Below are 16,194 nucleotides of genomic sequence, written 5' to 3' on the forward strand. Positions count from 1 at the left end.
GGGACGGGGAAAGGGTTTTAAAAATCCCCTATTTTGTCAATCACATCTCAGAATGAAAGCAGCACAAAAGAAAACGACCCCCTTGTTTAACAGATCCGTTACTTCATCTCACTTTCCTATTTCAGAGCCAGGCGAGGGCCCTGTCACAATGTCCCCTCCCTCCTTTTCACGTTCGAATGTCACAGATGTGGGAGAGAAAAAGGGCCCCCCAACCCCTGCAGCCCCGGCCAGCTCACAGCATGGGTCCTTTACGCCTTTCTCGCCCATTGTTCCCCAACTTGAAGACAGAAAAAAACCACAAGACCAAAGGCATCACAAAAGCAGTTGAACAACATGCTTAATAACGAATTCCATATACTGCCGCCGAGGGAGGGCCGTGCTGCAGCAGGACGAGGAGCGTTCACAGGCAGTTGAGGGGTGCAGGGACGAGGCAGCGCGTTACTCTCAGTTAATTTAGAGGGCGAAGGCTTGGAGGATGTCCTTTGGACCCGGGTCTTGAGAGCTTTGCGGGGGGGCTGTGCGCCCTGCTGTGACATGCATGCTGTTATTTCCCTAGCGGTGCTGGTGCTGTTCCCCTGGGGTTGGAGCGCTCAGGTGCGTCGATGTTGCGCTGTCAGCCCCCCAGAGGATTTGGGTGGGGGTCGTCATGTGCCTGGAAGGCAGCAGGCCAGGCATGTCCACAACCAGAGACCTAAACGGCGGCATCGCATCCGAGGTGAGACCCCCCTTCATAGCTTTATTTACTTATTTGATTTCATTCAACTTTCTGTTCAGCGCTAGCCCGACCCAGAGGGCCTCGCAGCGCCTTACATCGTTCAAAGCTTGAAAAGGCGGGTGTTATCATTTATTTTGATTTTTCTGAAGCGCAGCGCTACGTGCATACAGGTTGGCTTCTGGGGCAAATAAGCTACTAGCACAAACACTGCAGACACTTTTCGCTAGTACAAGTACAATTTTGCACAGTAATAGTACTAAGGTGAGAACCGGGAGGATAGCTCACTGGCAACGTGCTCGCCTTGGAAGCAAGATGACACGGAGCAACACAGGTTGCTCAGTGGCAACGTGCTCGCCTTGGAAGCAAGATGACACGGAGCAACACAGGTTGGGTCCGAGCTTAGAAACCTCTGGGTATTAAGCACATTATAAATAACATATCATATCATATCATAACTACTTTGGTGCAAAAAAGATCTTTGAAAGCATGCTTGTTCCAAGACAATTTTGCCTTAGCGCTAATTCGGAATGGTATTATGGAATGGGGTAAAATATACATTCAAAGACGTGTGTTTGCACCAGAGAAATGCTTGCCCAAATGCTTGCACTAGTCAGAATTGCACCTGCAGTGGTGCAGTTTCCTTAATAGGGCTCTGGATAGGTAGGGTTTTTAGAGCCCGGGCAAATGACACTTATATCAGGACCGAAATAAAACAAGCCTGTATTTGCACATGTGCAAACACTTTTTCGGTAGTATCAGCTATGATATTTTTAAGTGTGTGATAGCTTAGAACTCAGCAAGATAGCTGAAGCGGTTAATGCACCACCTGCAAAGATATGTGTGTAATAAGAAAAACTGTTGATCTGAGCTTAACATTCACAAAGCCTTGCGTTGATGGAAAGAGCTAGCCAGTTTGGCGGTGGTCTTCAGAGAACTCCTATTCATATTTGCGTATTGAACAAGTATCCTTAGGGTACAATGGTGTTTTTCAAAAGGAAGACTCCATTGGGAAATGCTTTGCTTTGTAAATCAGGCGCAGTGGTGCCTTGTTTGAACTTTCCTTTTTTTTTTTTTTTTTTTTTACATCTGAACTTTCCTTTTCTGTTCTTACCTGAAAACCCAGTGTGGGGGTCTTGTATGGAAACATGCTCTGTGCTGATTCTGATGACAATGTGAATGGGAGCCAGAGGATGAAGCAATGCTGTCCATTGAATGTCCATTTCATCGAACAGCAGCACCCATCTCAGACTCAGTGCACTTGGTACATTTATATGCACATCCAAGATAAAACATGTTTTTCCAAGTGGCAATAGAAACACATCTGTAAGTGGTACATAAGGAAGAAAGTGGTACACAGCTACTTTTAAGTAGTGCTTTTTGACACAGCCTTGCAGCTTCGCAGAGCTATAATTACCTGGTTCCAGAGATACATAAAAAATGTTGTCCAATGCAAAATATTTGTCTGCCTGTGAATTTGCGCAGGTAATGTTTGGCCACTCTTTTTATATTGCACGCACACCATATCTGGGACCTTATCTTTTGAAAAAGGAACGTGTAGGAACCCGACAAGATTCAGGCATTATCAGAGGATAACTGACTGCAGACCGCTGCCTGTTTATGCCAAAGGCTGTTAGATGGAAGTTAATGATAGCGACCTGAACCTGTGCCAAGCACATTGCAAGGCTTGGCATGCAATAATTATCCAGCTGGAGAACCTCCAAAATGCAGTTATTTGCCAACAGAGGAATAATGTTGTCATGCCAATGCGGAAGTTGGTTCCTTAAGAGTTGGCATGTGTCAAATACTTCTTCAAATGCAAAAATGACTTTATTTCATGAATTGGCATTGTACAGCTTGAACTTAAGCTCTTGGTTGGTCATGACTGGCAATTTTAAGCAGCTTTTGTTTAGCCCTTTAGCATTACTCACAAAAGTTGCGAAGATATACATAGGAAGAATTAAAGAAACCAAACGGTGATTCACATACTTAATTTTTCAGAAATGTGCTTTTTACATCTTTAAATTGAACTGCTGATGTTTTGATTTTCTGCTGTATAGCCACATGCTGTGAAAATATGAATACACGGAATTAAAGAAGTACAGCACTGATTTGCAATAGTGATTGTTCGTATGATTTCTTTTAAAACAAGCATTTTACAAATTGTGCTGAAATATCCTGTGTGGCCGTGAGTGCCTATCGTAACCAGCTTTTACTTACTGTTTTATTTGGAAAGGGTATGAAGCTAGCACCACACTATATTAAAGAAATACAAAAAGGCACAATAGACATTCCATTTATTATTTTTACGAAGAGTATTTACTTTTTTGAAAATAAGTAATGCAAGGAACAGCTGTTCTTGTCCGGCATCTCCTTCAAGTGAAAGTTTGCTCAACAATGGTATTACTTTTCGGCAAATGCTAAATATGCTGTTTGGTGCATTCCCAATAACCACAGTGACTTTGTTGGGGATACCGGTTTCTGCCAAAGCGTTGCTTGTCAGGTCCTACAGATAACAGGGGTTAGCTATTACCCAACTCAATGTTACTCAGGGTTCTGAAGGTGATGGGTTCATGGGTGGATCAGCCTTCCCCAAGATGTTGACAGCGGATGTCCATCAATGCCCATTGAGGCCTCCAGTGACTTTGTTCTATGGAAGCCATTGGAGCAGAGAGAATTTTGTTTGGTTACGTTTTTTGATGAGACAATTTGAATTCGTAAGAAGGGATTAGAAAAATGCAAATTCTATTTGAGTCTGGAGCCCAGAGACGCACTCGCCATCTGTACAGTTTTTGAATGGATGACTTGATGGAATGTCATGGAGCAAAAATGGCCCGTCTCATAGAGCGGGATGCGGAAAGGTGGGGGGTTCTCTGCATTGAAAACACTCTAGCAAATCAAAGGGGCCTTATTGAACCTGATTCAGCTGAAGATAATGTTGCACTTCTTCAAAAATTGTCATTTCATGAATCTTGTTAAGTGAAAAACACTTTGAACAGGCACAAATCATTAGAAAACTCTCGCGAGAATAAACATTCTCAGAACGCTGCTTAAATATTTACAATCTGAAATTCCAGTCGACTAGTAATAGGACAGGTCTGCCAACACCTGTCTTATAATCAGTACTGGATTCAGACCAATTGGCGATATAATTAAATAAATTGACTTTGATCAAATACCTTTGTATTGAACCATTGTAGGATGAATAGGTCAATTTGGTGATCTTTGGCTGTCGCTTGCAATGCAGCATTCACCCACATTAAACTCTTGCATTGGCATTTTACCACTTGAAAGAGTTGCCTGCTGACAATATATTTTCTGACTCGAAGGTGGAATTCAAGCCAGTTGTCAACACTTGTAAGGGAGGGTCATTGTTTTGTCAAAATATTTCATAGGGCTTGGAACTTTAGGCTTGAACAATAATCTACTATTGAGCTACGAGTTTGGGCAAGCACTTGTCCAACTATACCTTACTCAGCCAAACTCTTAAATATTCTATCGACCAGATGAGCACCTTTCTTAGCTTTCTTATGCCACCCTAACATACTGCAGTGTAAGAAAACAGCAAAGGAAAATGGACATGTTCATCCTGGAAATACAATATCCAAGCCACGGTTGCCACTGAGATATACATATATCTGCACTCACATACCTTAATATCTGAAATTGTTAATGCTGCCACCCTGCCCAAGCTCTTCTTGAAGTGACACATTCTCAAAGATATATTTTGTCTTAATGATCTGTGATTGTCTATTCTAATTGACACCGAAGTTCAGAAGAGAATATTCCATTAATTTCTTACATTATATAAAAAAGCAAAAAAAGTGATCATGGACGTCATTTCACCAAAATGCCAGGGGTAGAGGAAGTGACATCACACGACCCTTGACCCCCTGGTGACATCACAGGAAGTGATGTATTTTGACCCCACCCCAAAGTGATATTGCGGGATGCGATGGAACGCTATCTTTCACCCATTGACAAAACAGGAAGTGCTATCACATAGCATTGTACACTACAAAAAATATGGTTACGATATAACTATAATGTGATGTACATTTCATACAAGAATGCATCGCCATATGTATCGTTAAGATCAGTGTGTATAGGCCCATATTACCAAATTACTGTGAATGCAAGCAGATGTCCATGACCAAATGATAATGATGTGTTATTATATTGCACTTTAGAGGTTACAAGGATGACCACAGAGGTACAGAGGTCGCAAGGGAGACCTCAGAGGTCGCAGTTGCGACCTCTGGCGACCCCTAAACGATGTGCCTGAAAGTGATGCTTTAACAATGCTGGGTGACATCGCATGGAATTGATTGTGTGTGTGAATAATTAAGTAAATAAGTGTCATACGGTATGAGTGTTTGTATGCTTGACTGTGACCTTGTATGAGTGAATCAGTGGCTGATTGTGTGATTTGATTTCATTATGTAATACCCAGTGGGCAATTGTGTGAAAGTCTGTTTTCACCAACTGAGAGTGTCAGCGAGTGTGACCATTTTGCAAATGCACACTATACAGTCAAACTCTACTTAGATGGAAATGCTATTGCTTCATACCTATTACTGTTTGATGCAGTGGATAACAACGACAAGATATGCAATTAAACTGCCTAAGAAATGTCCCAGAGTAAGCTATGCCCAAATATATCTAGTGGAAGATGCTTCCTCCACAGCTGGCATGGGGCACACATCTGCAAACCCTCCTGCAGGGTGTACAATCTGTGTTTGGAGTCAATATCAAAGGTGCCCCTAACTGCTTAGATATTCCACTTCTGTGTCTAAGTAGCTTGATTCTTGATATACAACGGTGGATATTTGCCGCTATGTAGACGATATGGTTGAATGCTATCAAATTCCACGCGCCTAGCACAATGGAATTGCTCAACTCAGTGATGGTATTTGAGTTTGTGAGACGTGCATCACACATTACAACTTACATTACGTGACGCCCATTTTGATAAAACCATTTGTATTAATGGCACTGCCCAATTTTTAGCAATCATTGTGTAAACTGATTATCGCATCATGCTATAATTTTGATAGGCAGTTTAGCAGGGATACAAGTATGCTGTGAGAAACAGTGTGACCTACAGGTTGTCAATTTGAATTTCGATACAGTCAACACAGACTATTTTCATTCTTCAGCGGTTGTGGTACACATTCCAGTTGGGGCATCCTCTATCAGTGCTTTAAGATTTTGAGATTTTGTTCCTTTCAATAAATGTGTTATTTTTATTATACCTAAAAGAAAGAGACAAGGCAGAGACAAACTAAGGCTATGGTGCCAAATTGGCAGAAGCATTTTAGTCGGGGTGCGATTCGCGCCCTTTCCCTGCCACCATATCTACTTTTCTTTGCAGGCCATAGGATGCTGATGCAGAAAAGGGGCCAGGATGGCTTTTGACTCATTTAAGAGGCTTTGAGAGAAGAGTTTTCTCCAGCAGACAATACCCCAATATCCACATCACCCGAAGCTGCTCATCCAGATACAGCTCGCCCCCTAACTTCTTAGCTAGATGAATACATGGCGTGTCCGTGCACTAAACTGACCATACAACTGTGAAGACATCAAAGCCACTGGGAGAAGAGTCCCTTGTGTCCCAGGGATTTGCATTGATCTGTTTCCATTTTGAAAGGAATAATGAGAAGGAGTCTGGGTCTGCAGAGCAGGAGAGAAATCCCTGACAGCCTGATGAGCCCATGCACCATTTCATGCCCTTATTCAGAGCTTATTAAAGAGCCTGCCACTGAAACCAATCTCCGCTGGAATAATAACCTAGTCGCAGGCGATGAAGGCTCTTCGGCTCGTAAGAAAGTAGCCATGTACGTCGCATGCGGCAGGCCTCGTTGTATTAGGATCAGAAAGAACTTGGCAAAGAAGTGGCACGTTTTACCCACTTGCCTTGTTTCTTGGGCTCGCTTTGTGAGGGATTCTGTTGTAATAGAACAAAGGGCACAGGCCTGCACTGCAGGGATTTTCCGTGAATTCCATCAAAATGCACTGGACATTATGTAAGCAAATTTGTTTTTTCAACATGTTGCAATTGATCAAATATTTCATCAGTCCGTTTGCCTTGTGAGAGAAGCATACTTGCTGCATCCCTTACTTGCAAGCTACTCCAACATGATCAGCTGCATTTTACCTTGCCATAATAAGCTTGGAAGGGTTACACCTAGAAGTCACCATCTTGTTTGGCTATGCTGAAACAATAATAGAACTATGGAAAGTAAGGGTCTGATTCATGCAAATGTGTGCAGAAATCCTGCAAGGGCCACTTACCAAGAAGCACACTGCGCAGAAGATAAAATGTGCGCTCTGTATATTCATGGATTTAACAGCTCAAAGAACCTGTATTCGCAAGTCGAGTCAAGTCAAAGCAAAAACAACCAGAACAGCTACCTTATCACGCTCCCCCAGGTGCGAATACACGCACCCTTCAAACAGTGCGTGGGGTCCCCCGCAAGCAGTCCTGCATCTCGGGGTCCATGCGCAAGGTCCCCCGTAACTGTTTCTGGTATCCTGACAACATTCGTATAAAAAATCGTAACTCAGTAATTACTCAGGAAATCTACGTGCGAACCCCCGTAAACCGTTCCTGTACCCTGCTAAACTGCGTACGCGCACCCCAAAGTTAGATCAGAACCCCAGTTATGTACACGCACCCTTATATCTGACATGCAACCTCTCCTCCGTACTGCGACTCCTATGCGCAAGTGTTCTTACACCTGCCTTCAGGTGGCAGATAGCATGAAGGACTTGCGTGGCCATTTCCCGGGTGAGAGGTTGCACGATTGAATCCATGAATACGTGTCGTGCTGCGCAATTGTGGGCATGCGAGGGACTGCTTGCAGCCTGTCCCTCAGAACGCCCACTTTTTTGCAAGTTCTTCCCAATTTTTGGTGTTCCGTCTCCTTCCCAGCCTCTGCGCAAGCCACGCCCATGCTCTGTATGGTGTCTCACACAAGGCGCTCGACAGCTCGCAGAGACATGCCAAACCTCCACAGACTCCACGCAGTCCAGGAGAAGTCCTGCGAATTTGATTCCATGAGTCACCAAAGGGGGACTTGCGTGCAGTTTCGCAAGCAAGTCCCTGATTTTCCTTGCAAATAATTCCATGAATCGGGTATTTTATGTTTGTATAGGAAGTCTGCTCTCTCTCTTTCTCTCTGTGTCTCTCTTTCTCTCTCTCTCTCACACACACACACACACACACACACACACACACACACACACACACGCACACACACACACACACACACACATATTCACAGACGTAAACCCGTACATATGCACGTAAATTCACACACTCATGCATATTTTTTACCAAACACACGAATACGCAGACTTATACATGCATGGCGTCTATGTGGTCTATACGTACAACCAAGCTCACATACACATTCATGCATGCACAAAACTGATTGGGGCACTTGTACACTAAGTGTTATGGTCCCATCATACCATCTTACTCGTCTTTCTGAAGATATGTCTAACTGTATCTTTAACAATGAACAACCCAAATGAACATTAATTAATAATAAGACAATAACACTGGTCAAGTAACGTACATCAACCACACTCTTGCAGGATGTGCAAAATAATGCACATGGGAAAGGTGGGAGGGTATACTGATGTGACAATCACCACCTTAGTAGCAAAACACAGTATTTAACCTAGACTTATTAGCTGTGGCCAGCTCTGTATTCTGAGTGGTTTGTAAATGCTACCAGAACAGCCATGACTTCATAGCACAGCAACATGGACCTCATTATGACCTTGCCAGTCCGGAAACAAGTGTCCCGGTAAGCTTACGACAAACTTGTTTCCGGACCAAGTTATCCTGCCGGAGCCCCTGCGCTTTACATGTCTGACCCTGCGTGGTGTTTCGGCCCCTCTAGGCATACTTGTCACAGGATCAGTGGCACCATTGACAACAGCGCCGGTGCTCCCGTCTCCCCATTTCCATGGCGTCCTATGGGACTCCCCGGGAATGGGGACTAACAATTACCGGCATCAAGTTTCTCGGTCCGCCAGGACTTTTAATGTCCCGGTGGCACCGGGCAGCTAGGTGCCAGTAAAATGTTACAAAGCCGGCTGCAACCAGCCAGAAGCACCAGCAGCGTTACCGCCAGACTCGTAATGAGGCCCATTATCCTTTATCTGTTCCCGACATTACAAGCAACTAGTAGGGGTATGAAATGAACTATCAATCATCTGGTACTTGAACACTTTAAACAGACGAGGCCTAGGTACTGGTTCTGAATTCTGCCTGGGTTAACTTCATGAATCTCAAAATTACTTTTGGGTTGTAACCCAAGTCTTCCGAGACATTTCTGTGCCTGGACTGACACATTTGCAATACAGTCTAAACACTCTGTTCTGCAATACTTGCTACTGGGGAACCTCGCACCTTCCCTCTCATTCCAAAACAGATCCGTCATTGAGGGTGCTGCTGTAATTAACAAGCCTGGTACTGTAATACCATTTGCTGGGTTTGCCAACGTTGAGTAATACCATATGGCTGCCTGCCTCGAATCCTGTAATAAGGCTCATGGGTGGTGTTAGGACATTTTGTTCTGGTCTTCCTGCATTGGGTCTCTGCGTCCCTACTGTGTCAAGGGTCAAATATTTTATCTCCATATTTATATTCAAATGCCTTTATTAGCATACTCAACTCTATTTTACAAACTATTTATAATCTTCTAAACCATCCTGTGACCTGCAATAAAGCACAGCCTCATTATCTGTTCACCTAAACAGGTCTCCAAAAGGGGTCACTCCTTTACAATTCATGAAACCACAATGTGCAACTCGTCACCTCCATATATACCAGCCTGCCAAGATAAATGCAAATGTAGACATCTGTTGAAGAGTGAACATCATGGCACATGGAGATTATCTGGTCAGCACCTAGAGACCTTTTGATCTATGAAAGGATTTGCTCGTTATCATTCCTCATGCAATACTGCTCAAAGCTGCCCATAGCTTCTCTTCCTGAAATTCGTATTTGGAACCTTTATATTATAATAATAATAATTTAGCATTTATATAGTGCTACAAACCCTCAGGTATCTGAGCGCTGCTTATTAATACCCACAGTGTATGGTGCTCATTTATCGACTTCGGAAGGATGAAAGGCTGAGTTTGGCCCTGCCGGGATTTGAACCTGTGTCATATTTGAACCTGTGTCAGCAGGCTCTGCACAGATGGCAAAGCGTGCCCTCTACTCGGTGTGCTATCACACCAGTTATTATATATTCAATTTAAACTGTCATCAATCTAACTCATGCAATATTTTTTAAAACCCTCTATATTTTGTCACTCTTTGGGAGGTCTCAAATATGCCACCTCTTTTAATATATAAAAATCCATGAAATCCAAGATGACCACCCAAATCACTCTGTTTTGATGTAGTCAAAGTGCATAATACAGCTGTCTGGCATCATTGCCGGTTTATGAATCCATGGGTTCGCCTACCCTTTCATCCTATGGTTAGAAGATATTCAAACAATTCCTTCATACATATCAACTACATACAACTTACCTCACCGCCAAAATATGGTTAGCAGGAGCAAACTTACCAACCTCGTCCCTTCTTCCTTCTTTGTATAGTGGTCACCAGTTTTGGAAGGATTTATGATGATACGCTTATTCGTTTATTTAATTTATTGGTCGTTTATAAGATACCAAATGCAGTTGGTAGAACATTTCATGCCACCCGTTGAGATGGATTTCTAATAAATGGCCTGCTTGATAGATTTAGGAGGCCATCCGAGTTATGATGAGCAAGGCGCTGTAACAATTATTTGGACAGCCACTCTCAACTCGGTAGTTCCTTCCCTCCATGATCAAGCTGTCACATAGTAAAACGCTTAACATATTCAGACTTGGTCAGGTTTCCAACCTGTCCAATACCACTCAGCTTCCTCCCCCAGTGCCACCAATAATGTTTGTTTTTCTCAGTCAAAATGTGCACTTTCCCATTTTACATGAAGTCAGCATATGCCGCAACACGTGTCTTTTGGAATCCATTGGGCACATTCAGCAGTATTAAGTTCTAAGGCACACTTTTCTTCACCTGGGTGCTTTCCCATTTTGGTAATGTGGAGTGTGGCCCACTTTTCACATTCACTAGGCCCCATGTTGGAAAGTAAGTGTTTTGGGCTGGCCTGCATATTCCAATGGGTCTCATCAATCAGCCAGCCTTAATCTCGCAGTAGTGGCCTTGTTTGGCCTCTCAGTTCATATCATTCTGGGGCTAAATGTATACTTCACAGAGCTCTCAGAGGTTAGCCAAAACCAAATCAAGGTAGTGTGACAGTGGTCCAGGATTAGTCCCAGGAGAGTGTGAGTGGCCTTACGGGCCCTCAATGAGTTCACACAGCATGGTACACAATATTTAAATTTACACAGTCAGTTATAAAAATGCAGTTATTTATTTTAGACCTTATGAAAACACTGATAAATTAATAAAACAGTTTGTATAATCACACAATTTTCTATCATTTAAATATATAAAATCACCAGTAGGTTCACTTAATAAACATCAGACAATTTAATCAAGAAAAGCAGGTAAATAATATAGATGCAGTAAATTATGGGAACCAAATCACAAGACCAATACCCTAACTTGAGAAGTAAAAACCCTAAAATGAATGGGGACTTGTGTCCAATGTTCACAGGGTTCAATACATTGTTTCTCACAAGACGTTCTCTTCAGAAAGCATGCATTGGGCTTGTTGTGGTGGTAGTTCCAAACTATTTCAAAGTTATTCACCAATTTACCAAAGGAAAGGTCAGTGTTCTCCTTTCTTCCTGACCCAGGGCTAACCCAGGGGCAGGATGCCAGACCCAGGTTCGACAACCAAAGGTGAGTATGTTGGAGATAGGAGACAAAGGGACTTGTTCCACGTGTTATCCTGTGGAGGACAGGGGGGAAAGACACACTGATGCTTACTTGCCCTTCTGATTCTGATTTTCCCAGATGTCCTTGTGGATCATCTAGGGGTCACTGGGGCCTGATCATCTGCCACTGGTTCCAGTGAGAGGTGCCCATGAGTTGTGGGTTCAAAGATTTTCTGGTCGGCTGGTAATCCCACATGCAATCCCTGTCAGTGAGGGAATTCAGAATCCAATTATGTAGGACTCATTTGGATACTTCTCTGGGTAGAGAGAGATGACTTCCAGCGATGATCACCATTTGCAGGCGATGAGTGGCATCCTCCCAGTCCTGGTCACAGCATCTGCTCGAGGACAGGTTCTCATGAAGATGTAGAAGGTGACTTGTGGCACAAGCAGGGGACTACAAAAGGTCTGGACTTCAATTCAGAATGGCAATGGTTCTGTTGAGGTAGCCCATGAGAGAGCTGGTCAGACTACTGGGTAGTCTAGGGATACCTCCGAAGGGTCTGACGGGCTGAATCTTCTGGGAAATGTCTAGACTAGTTGTTCGCACTAGTCCATGGGCTGAAGCACTACTCAGGGTCTTCAGAGATTTGGCAGAGGAGCAGGGCTTCACCGGGCCGGACACAGGAAGGGATGCTGGGTTACTTTAGGAGTCGTCTTTGGATCTTTAGCAGGCTGCTCTTCTTCGAAGGATTCTCTGCTCCAATTAATAGCTGCAGAGGTCCCACTTTCATGATTCGTGCTGGAAGCACTTCCAAGCCCACCAATGTTAAGGATCTGCATCATTCAAACAGGCAGTAGTTTTCCAATCAGGGATAACTACTGGTTTCATATCTGTCCAGTAGCATACCCTCTGGCACCAAGGGTGTGGACTGGGACTAAACCATCCCTGCCCCCTTCGTGGGCCACACACACACACAAAGGCTCACCAGCTCGTGAATACTGCCCTTTTCCCGGGCAAGTGCATGACCTTAGAAGGACTTTCCTCACATGAGAGGATACGGAGAAGGCCAAAATACAATATGGCCAAAGAGCAAGTGAACATCTAGTGACATGGCCATTTTAGGGCACAAGCCATGATTAGTAGTCATACACAATAAATGCAAATGTGCACACTAGAAATAATGCAAATGCAGTAAAAATGTAACTTCTGCCACCAGCTTGTCTTTAGGCATAAATAAAAGTAACCAAAAATCAGCTGTGTAAAAAGCTAGGTTGATACAATCGTATACTGTTGCACTGCATTGTAAGATGCTGTGTGCAATGTTAAAAATACAAGAATCAAAAAGGAAACAAAGTTGCCCAGTACTGATAGTCTGAAGGACTGATCAGTTTCCCAATATAAATAAGCAAAAGGCAAGGTAAGTGAAGCTGGAGGCTTTACTTCTCTTCAAAAAGTCAGGACAAGATCACAAACAGAGCTAAAAGAATGGGGTTCCACAGGGAACTATAGAGGGAAAGTTGCAAAAAGAAATTCTTTCCTAACCACACCCCAAGAGGAAGAGGGTAAGGGGGACAAATACAAATAGAGGAATAGGGAGTGAGACTAAAATGCTAATTCACAGTTTTTTGAGCATTCAGACCGGATCAAAAAGTAGGTTCGAGGGAGAAGAGCAATTGTGATTATTAAATATGTCAAGTTAAAACATACAGTGCAAGGCTAATAAGAGAAGCAAGTATCCCGGGCCTCCGAAGTAGGCGACCAAGTAAAACATTATAAGTGCAGGCATAAATCTAGAGACAGGGTGAATGAGCTGAGAGGAAGGGTCCTTGCAAATCCGCTTCATGAACCACAATCCAAGTGATTGCATAGCAGAGTAAACACGTCTGACTAGGTACATCCTTAGGATTCTTCTGAATTGCAGGTGGCTCTTGACAGATTTGATGTTTAAATGTAAGTTATTGCAGAGAGTGGAGCCAACTGTGCTGATTGATTGCAAATTATGTTTCTTTTTCTTGAAGATGGCAGAGGAATGTCTTCTCTTTGTGTTGGGCCTCAGTCCAGGGGAGAGTTGCTTATTTCTCTAATGCAGAGTACTAAATGATGGACTTGGAGCCAAATTTTGAAATAATAGTGGATACATTTGTGTATCCACCTGCATTATTTCTGGCCTAATATCTGATATGGGTGGTCTAAAGTTTACAAAAGACAGGGAAGTAATTACAAGTTTGGCAGAGCAGTAAAAGTGGCAGTAAAATACCAGTAAATCCATTACCATCATTTTTACTGCCCCACCAACCTACAGGTTTGCCGGTGGGGGTTACCCGATTTATCCCCCGCCAAGATCTGGAGGTGAATCAGGCCCCCACCGGCAACAAACTGCTGGAATTACCAGCAATTCAGGTCATTACTCAGATGGAGTCTTATGGGACTCCATGGAATGAGGAATTACTGGCATTCCTGCCACCTGTAATATCTCGTAAACTTGTCATGACCCCCTTTCTCTTTTGAGCAACACAGCATTGAGAGATATGCTTGTTGTGCATTGGCCATTAAAGGTAATCTTGGCCGAGCCAATGGAGGTTTAGCAATTTAGATTAAGGCAGACCTGTTTATGGCCCATCCCTAATTCACCTTGAGAAAATGGAACATATCTTTTTTCTAGTTGTGAATTTTTATAATAGTCCGAGTTGAGATTTAGGTGTGGCAAAATTGATTTAAACCTGAACATTTCAAACTCTTGACATTCTATTTGATATCATATAGAATGAGGATGCTATTTGGGGAACACAATCTCCTCTCCATAGCAAACAAACGAGAGAGAGAAGCTTGCTTTGCAATAAAGGTTGCTCAACTATGGCTCCATACAGGCCTTAGAGTAATAGGAGATTATTTGGTGATCTGGCAGCTACCCAGCCATTCAATCAGGAGAATGTACTAGCTTTATTGATTATATATTGGTTAATCTCTGATAATGGCACGGCACATGTTCCCTTAAGGTGATTTGTAGATCCAAAGGTTTCCATAGTCCACTTAGATTATTATACTCTCGGGTGGAGGGGAGGAACACTGCTGTGATAATGCCAAATAAGGCAAGATATTGAACCCATTTAAACTACTGTAACAGTGTTAAGAGCGTCAAGTGTGATTCTATTAATCTCAAGGAAGTATCACCAAGTATACATGACAGGTCATTATGTAACCTGAAGGGTGTGATGTGTATCCCAGATTTCAAAGACATGATACTTTTTTGTTTTATTGTTTTTTTTTTGTTTTATTGTTTGTAACATTGGTGGATATTATAAAACGGGTTCTAACGAAGCCTAGGAACTTAGCACATGCATTTTTATTTTGGGCTGTTAGGTGGTGTAACGCACCACCTATAAGACAAAACTATTGCAATAGAGTAGATATAAGGAGAACTGGCAAACGATGAGGGACACAAAGCTTGTAGGTGTTGTTTGGTTATTTACCCACCCTTGTACGGCCCATTGCCATACTAATCCCTATGGCCATTCCCACCCACTTCCTGCCCCTCCCAACCTAATACACATCGGCCTGGGATCTCTTTGAGGTAACATTATCAAGCCTTCCCATCAAACTTGGTGCTCAAAGTGCCTGACAGTCTGATTTCAAAGCTTCTTCTTCTTCTTCTTCTGAGAGTTAATGACTTAATTGGTTCTGTTAACCGATACTGGTGTAATATTGTCAATCCAAGACTGCCTTCAGCCACTCGATATATAAGCACTATTTGTGTCCTTAGGTGAAGTCCTGTTAAAAAAATAAAATTTAAAAAAAAAAGCATTGGCAACGCAAACAGTTCTGTCTTGTGTATAGGTATTAGGCATTTGCAGGCACTGTTATTAAATGCCCAGATTCTCGCTCCATTTTGCAGCTGCTACTGTCGATGGCCACTTAATACCACTATGGCAGTGCCTGGTAATGCATGTCCCATGCCTGTTGCTTGTTTCTTACTAGGGCCACCTTGCATGCTAAAGAGTACAGGATTTGCAATATGAAATGGCTAGACATGCTATAGCGGGGTTAGCGAGCAGAGATTTCTATGGCTCTTGATGAATACCAAAATTTGATTTAGCAAAAAATAAGTCTTGTATTGAGGCCTCATAGAGGCTCTTAAAACTACTAATAGAACTAAAAACTCAAAAAGAATTTTGAAAATTGTCTTGGCAGGGACTGTTTTTGGCCGAGTCCATATTGCAACGTGTAGGTCAGCAACGATTTGGTATTATGTAGAGAAAGTAGAGATTTTAGGACTAAGTCAAATTTTATTTAATGAGATTATATCCAAGACAACTCCCATTTTCCTTCACAATAAGGGCCTGTTTTACAAAAATGTTTACAAAAATGTTAAAACATGTTTGTAAATCAGCCCCTAAATGAGGTCGTAGCTGTGATTATCAGTTAAACCCCAGGTAGCGTTCCCCATTCGCGAAGACCCATTTATAAGAAAAGTGGAAAAAGAGTGTCACCACTCCATGTTTCCCTGCAACTCGACTATTGAAATCTATAGCAATGCATTACTTTCCTATTTAGAAAACTGGATGCAATCAAACAGGCCTATTTTACCTCTGCAGGCTGGATTTCAGAAGTGTCCGAGTAT

The 16,194-nt window shown here is 42.8% G+C and overlaps 1 protein-coding gene across 1 annotated transcript in view; it reads left to right on the forward strand.

Annotated features, from left to right (window-relative positions):
- The first annotated feature begins 305 nt into the window (after positions 1–305).
- ROBO4 (roundabout guidance receptor 4) overlaps positions 306–16,194 on the forward strand; it is a 969,314-nt gene continuing 953,425 nt past the window's right edge. Inside the window, exon 1 of the mRNA XM_069614539.1 lies at positions 306–715. Coding sequence (XP_069470640.1) covers positions 535–715 — 181 coding nt within the window. The 5' untranslated portion in view covers positions 306–534. The remainder of the gene's footprint in view (positions 716–16,194) is intronic.

This window comes from Ambystoma mexicanum, chromosome 9 (assembly GCF_040938575.1).
Source record: "Ambystoma mexicanum isolate Mex_15411 chromosome 9, UKY_AmexF1_1, whole genome shotgun sequence".
In the NCBI taxonomy this organism is placed as follows: domain Eukaryota; kingdom Metazoa; phylum Chordata; class Amphibia; order Caudata; family Ambystomatidae; genus Ambystoma; species Ambystoma mexicanum.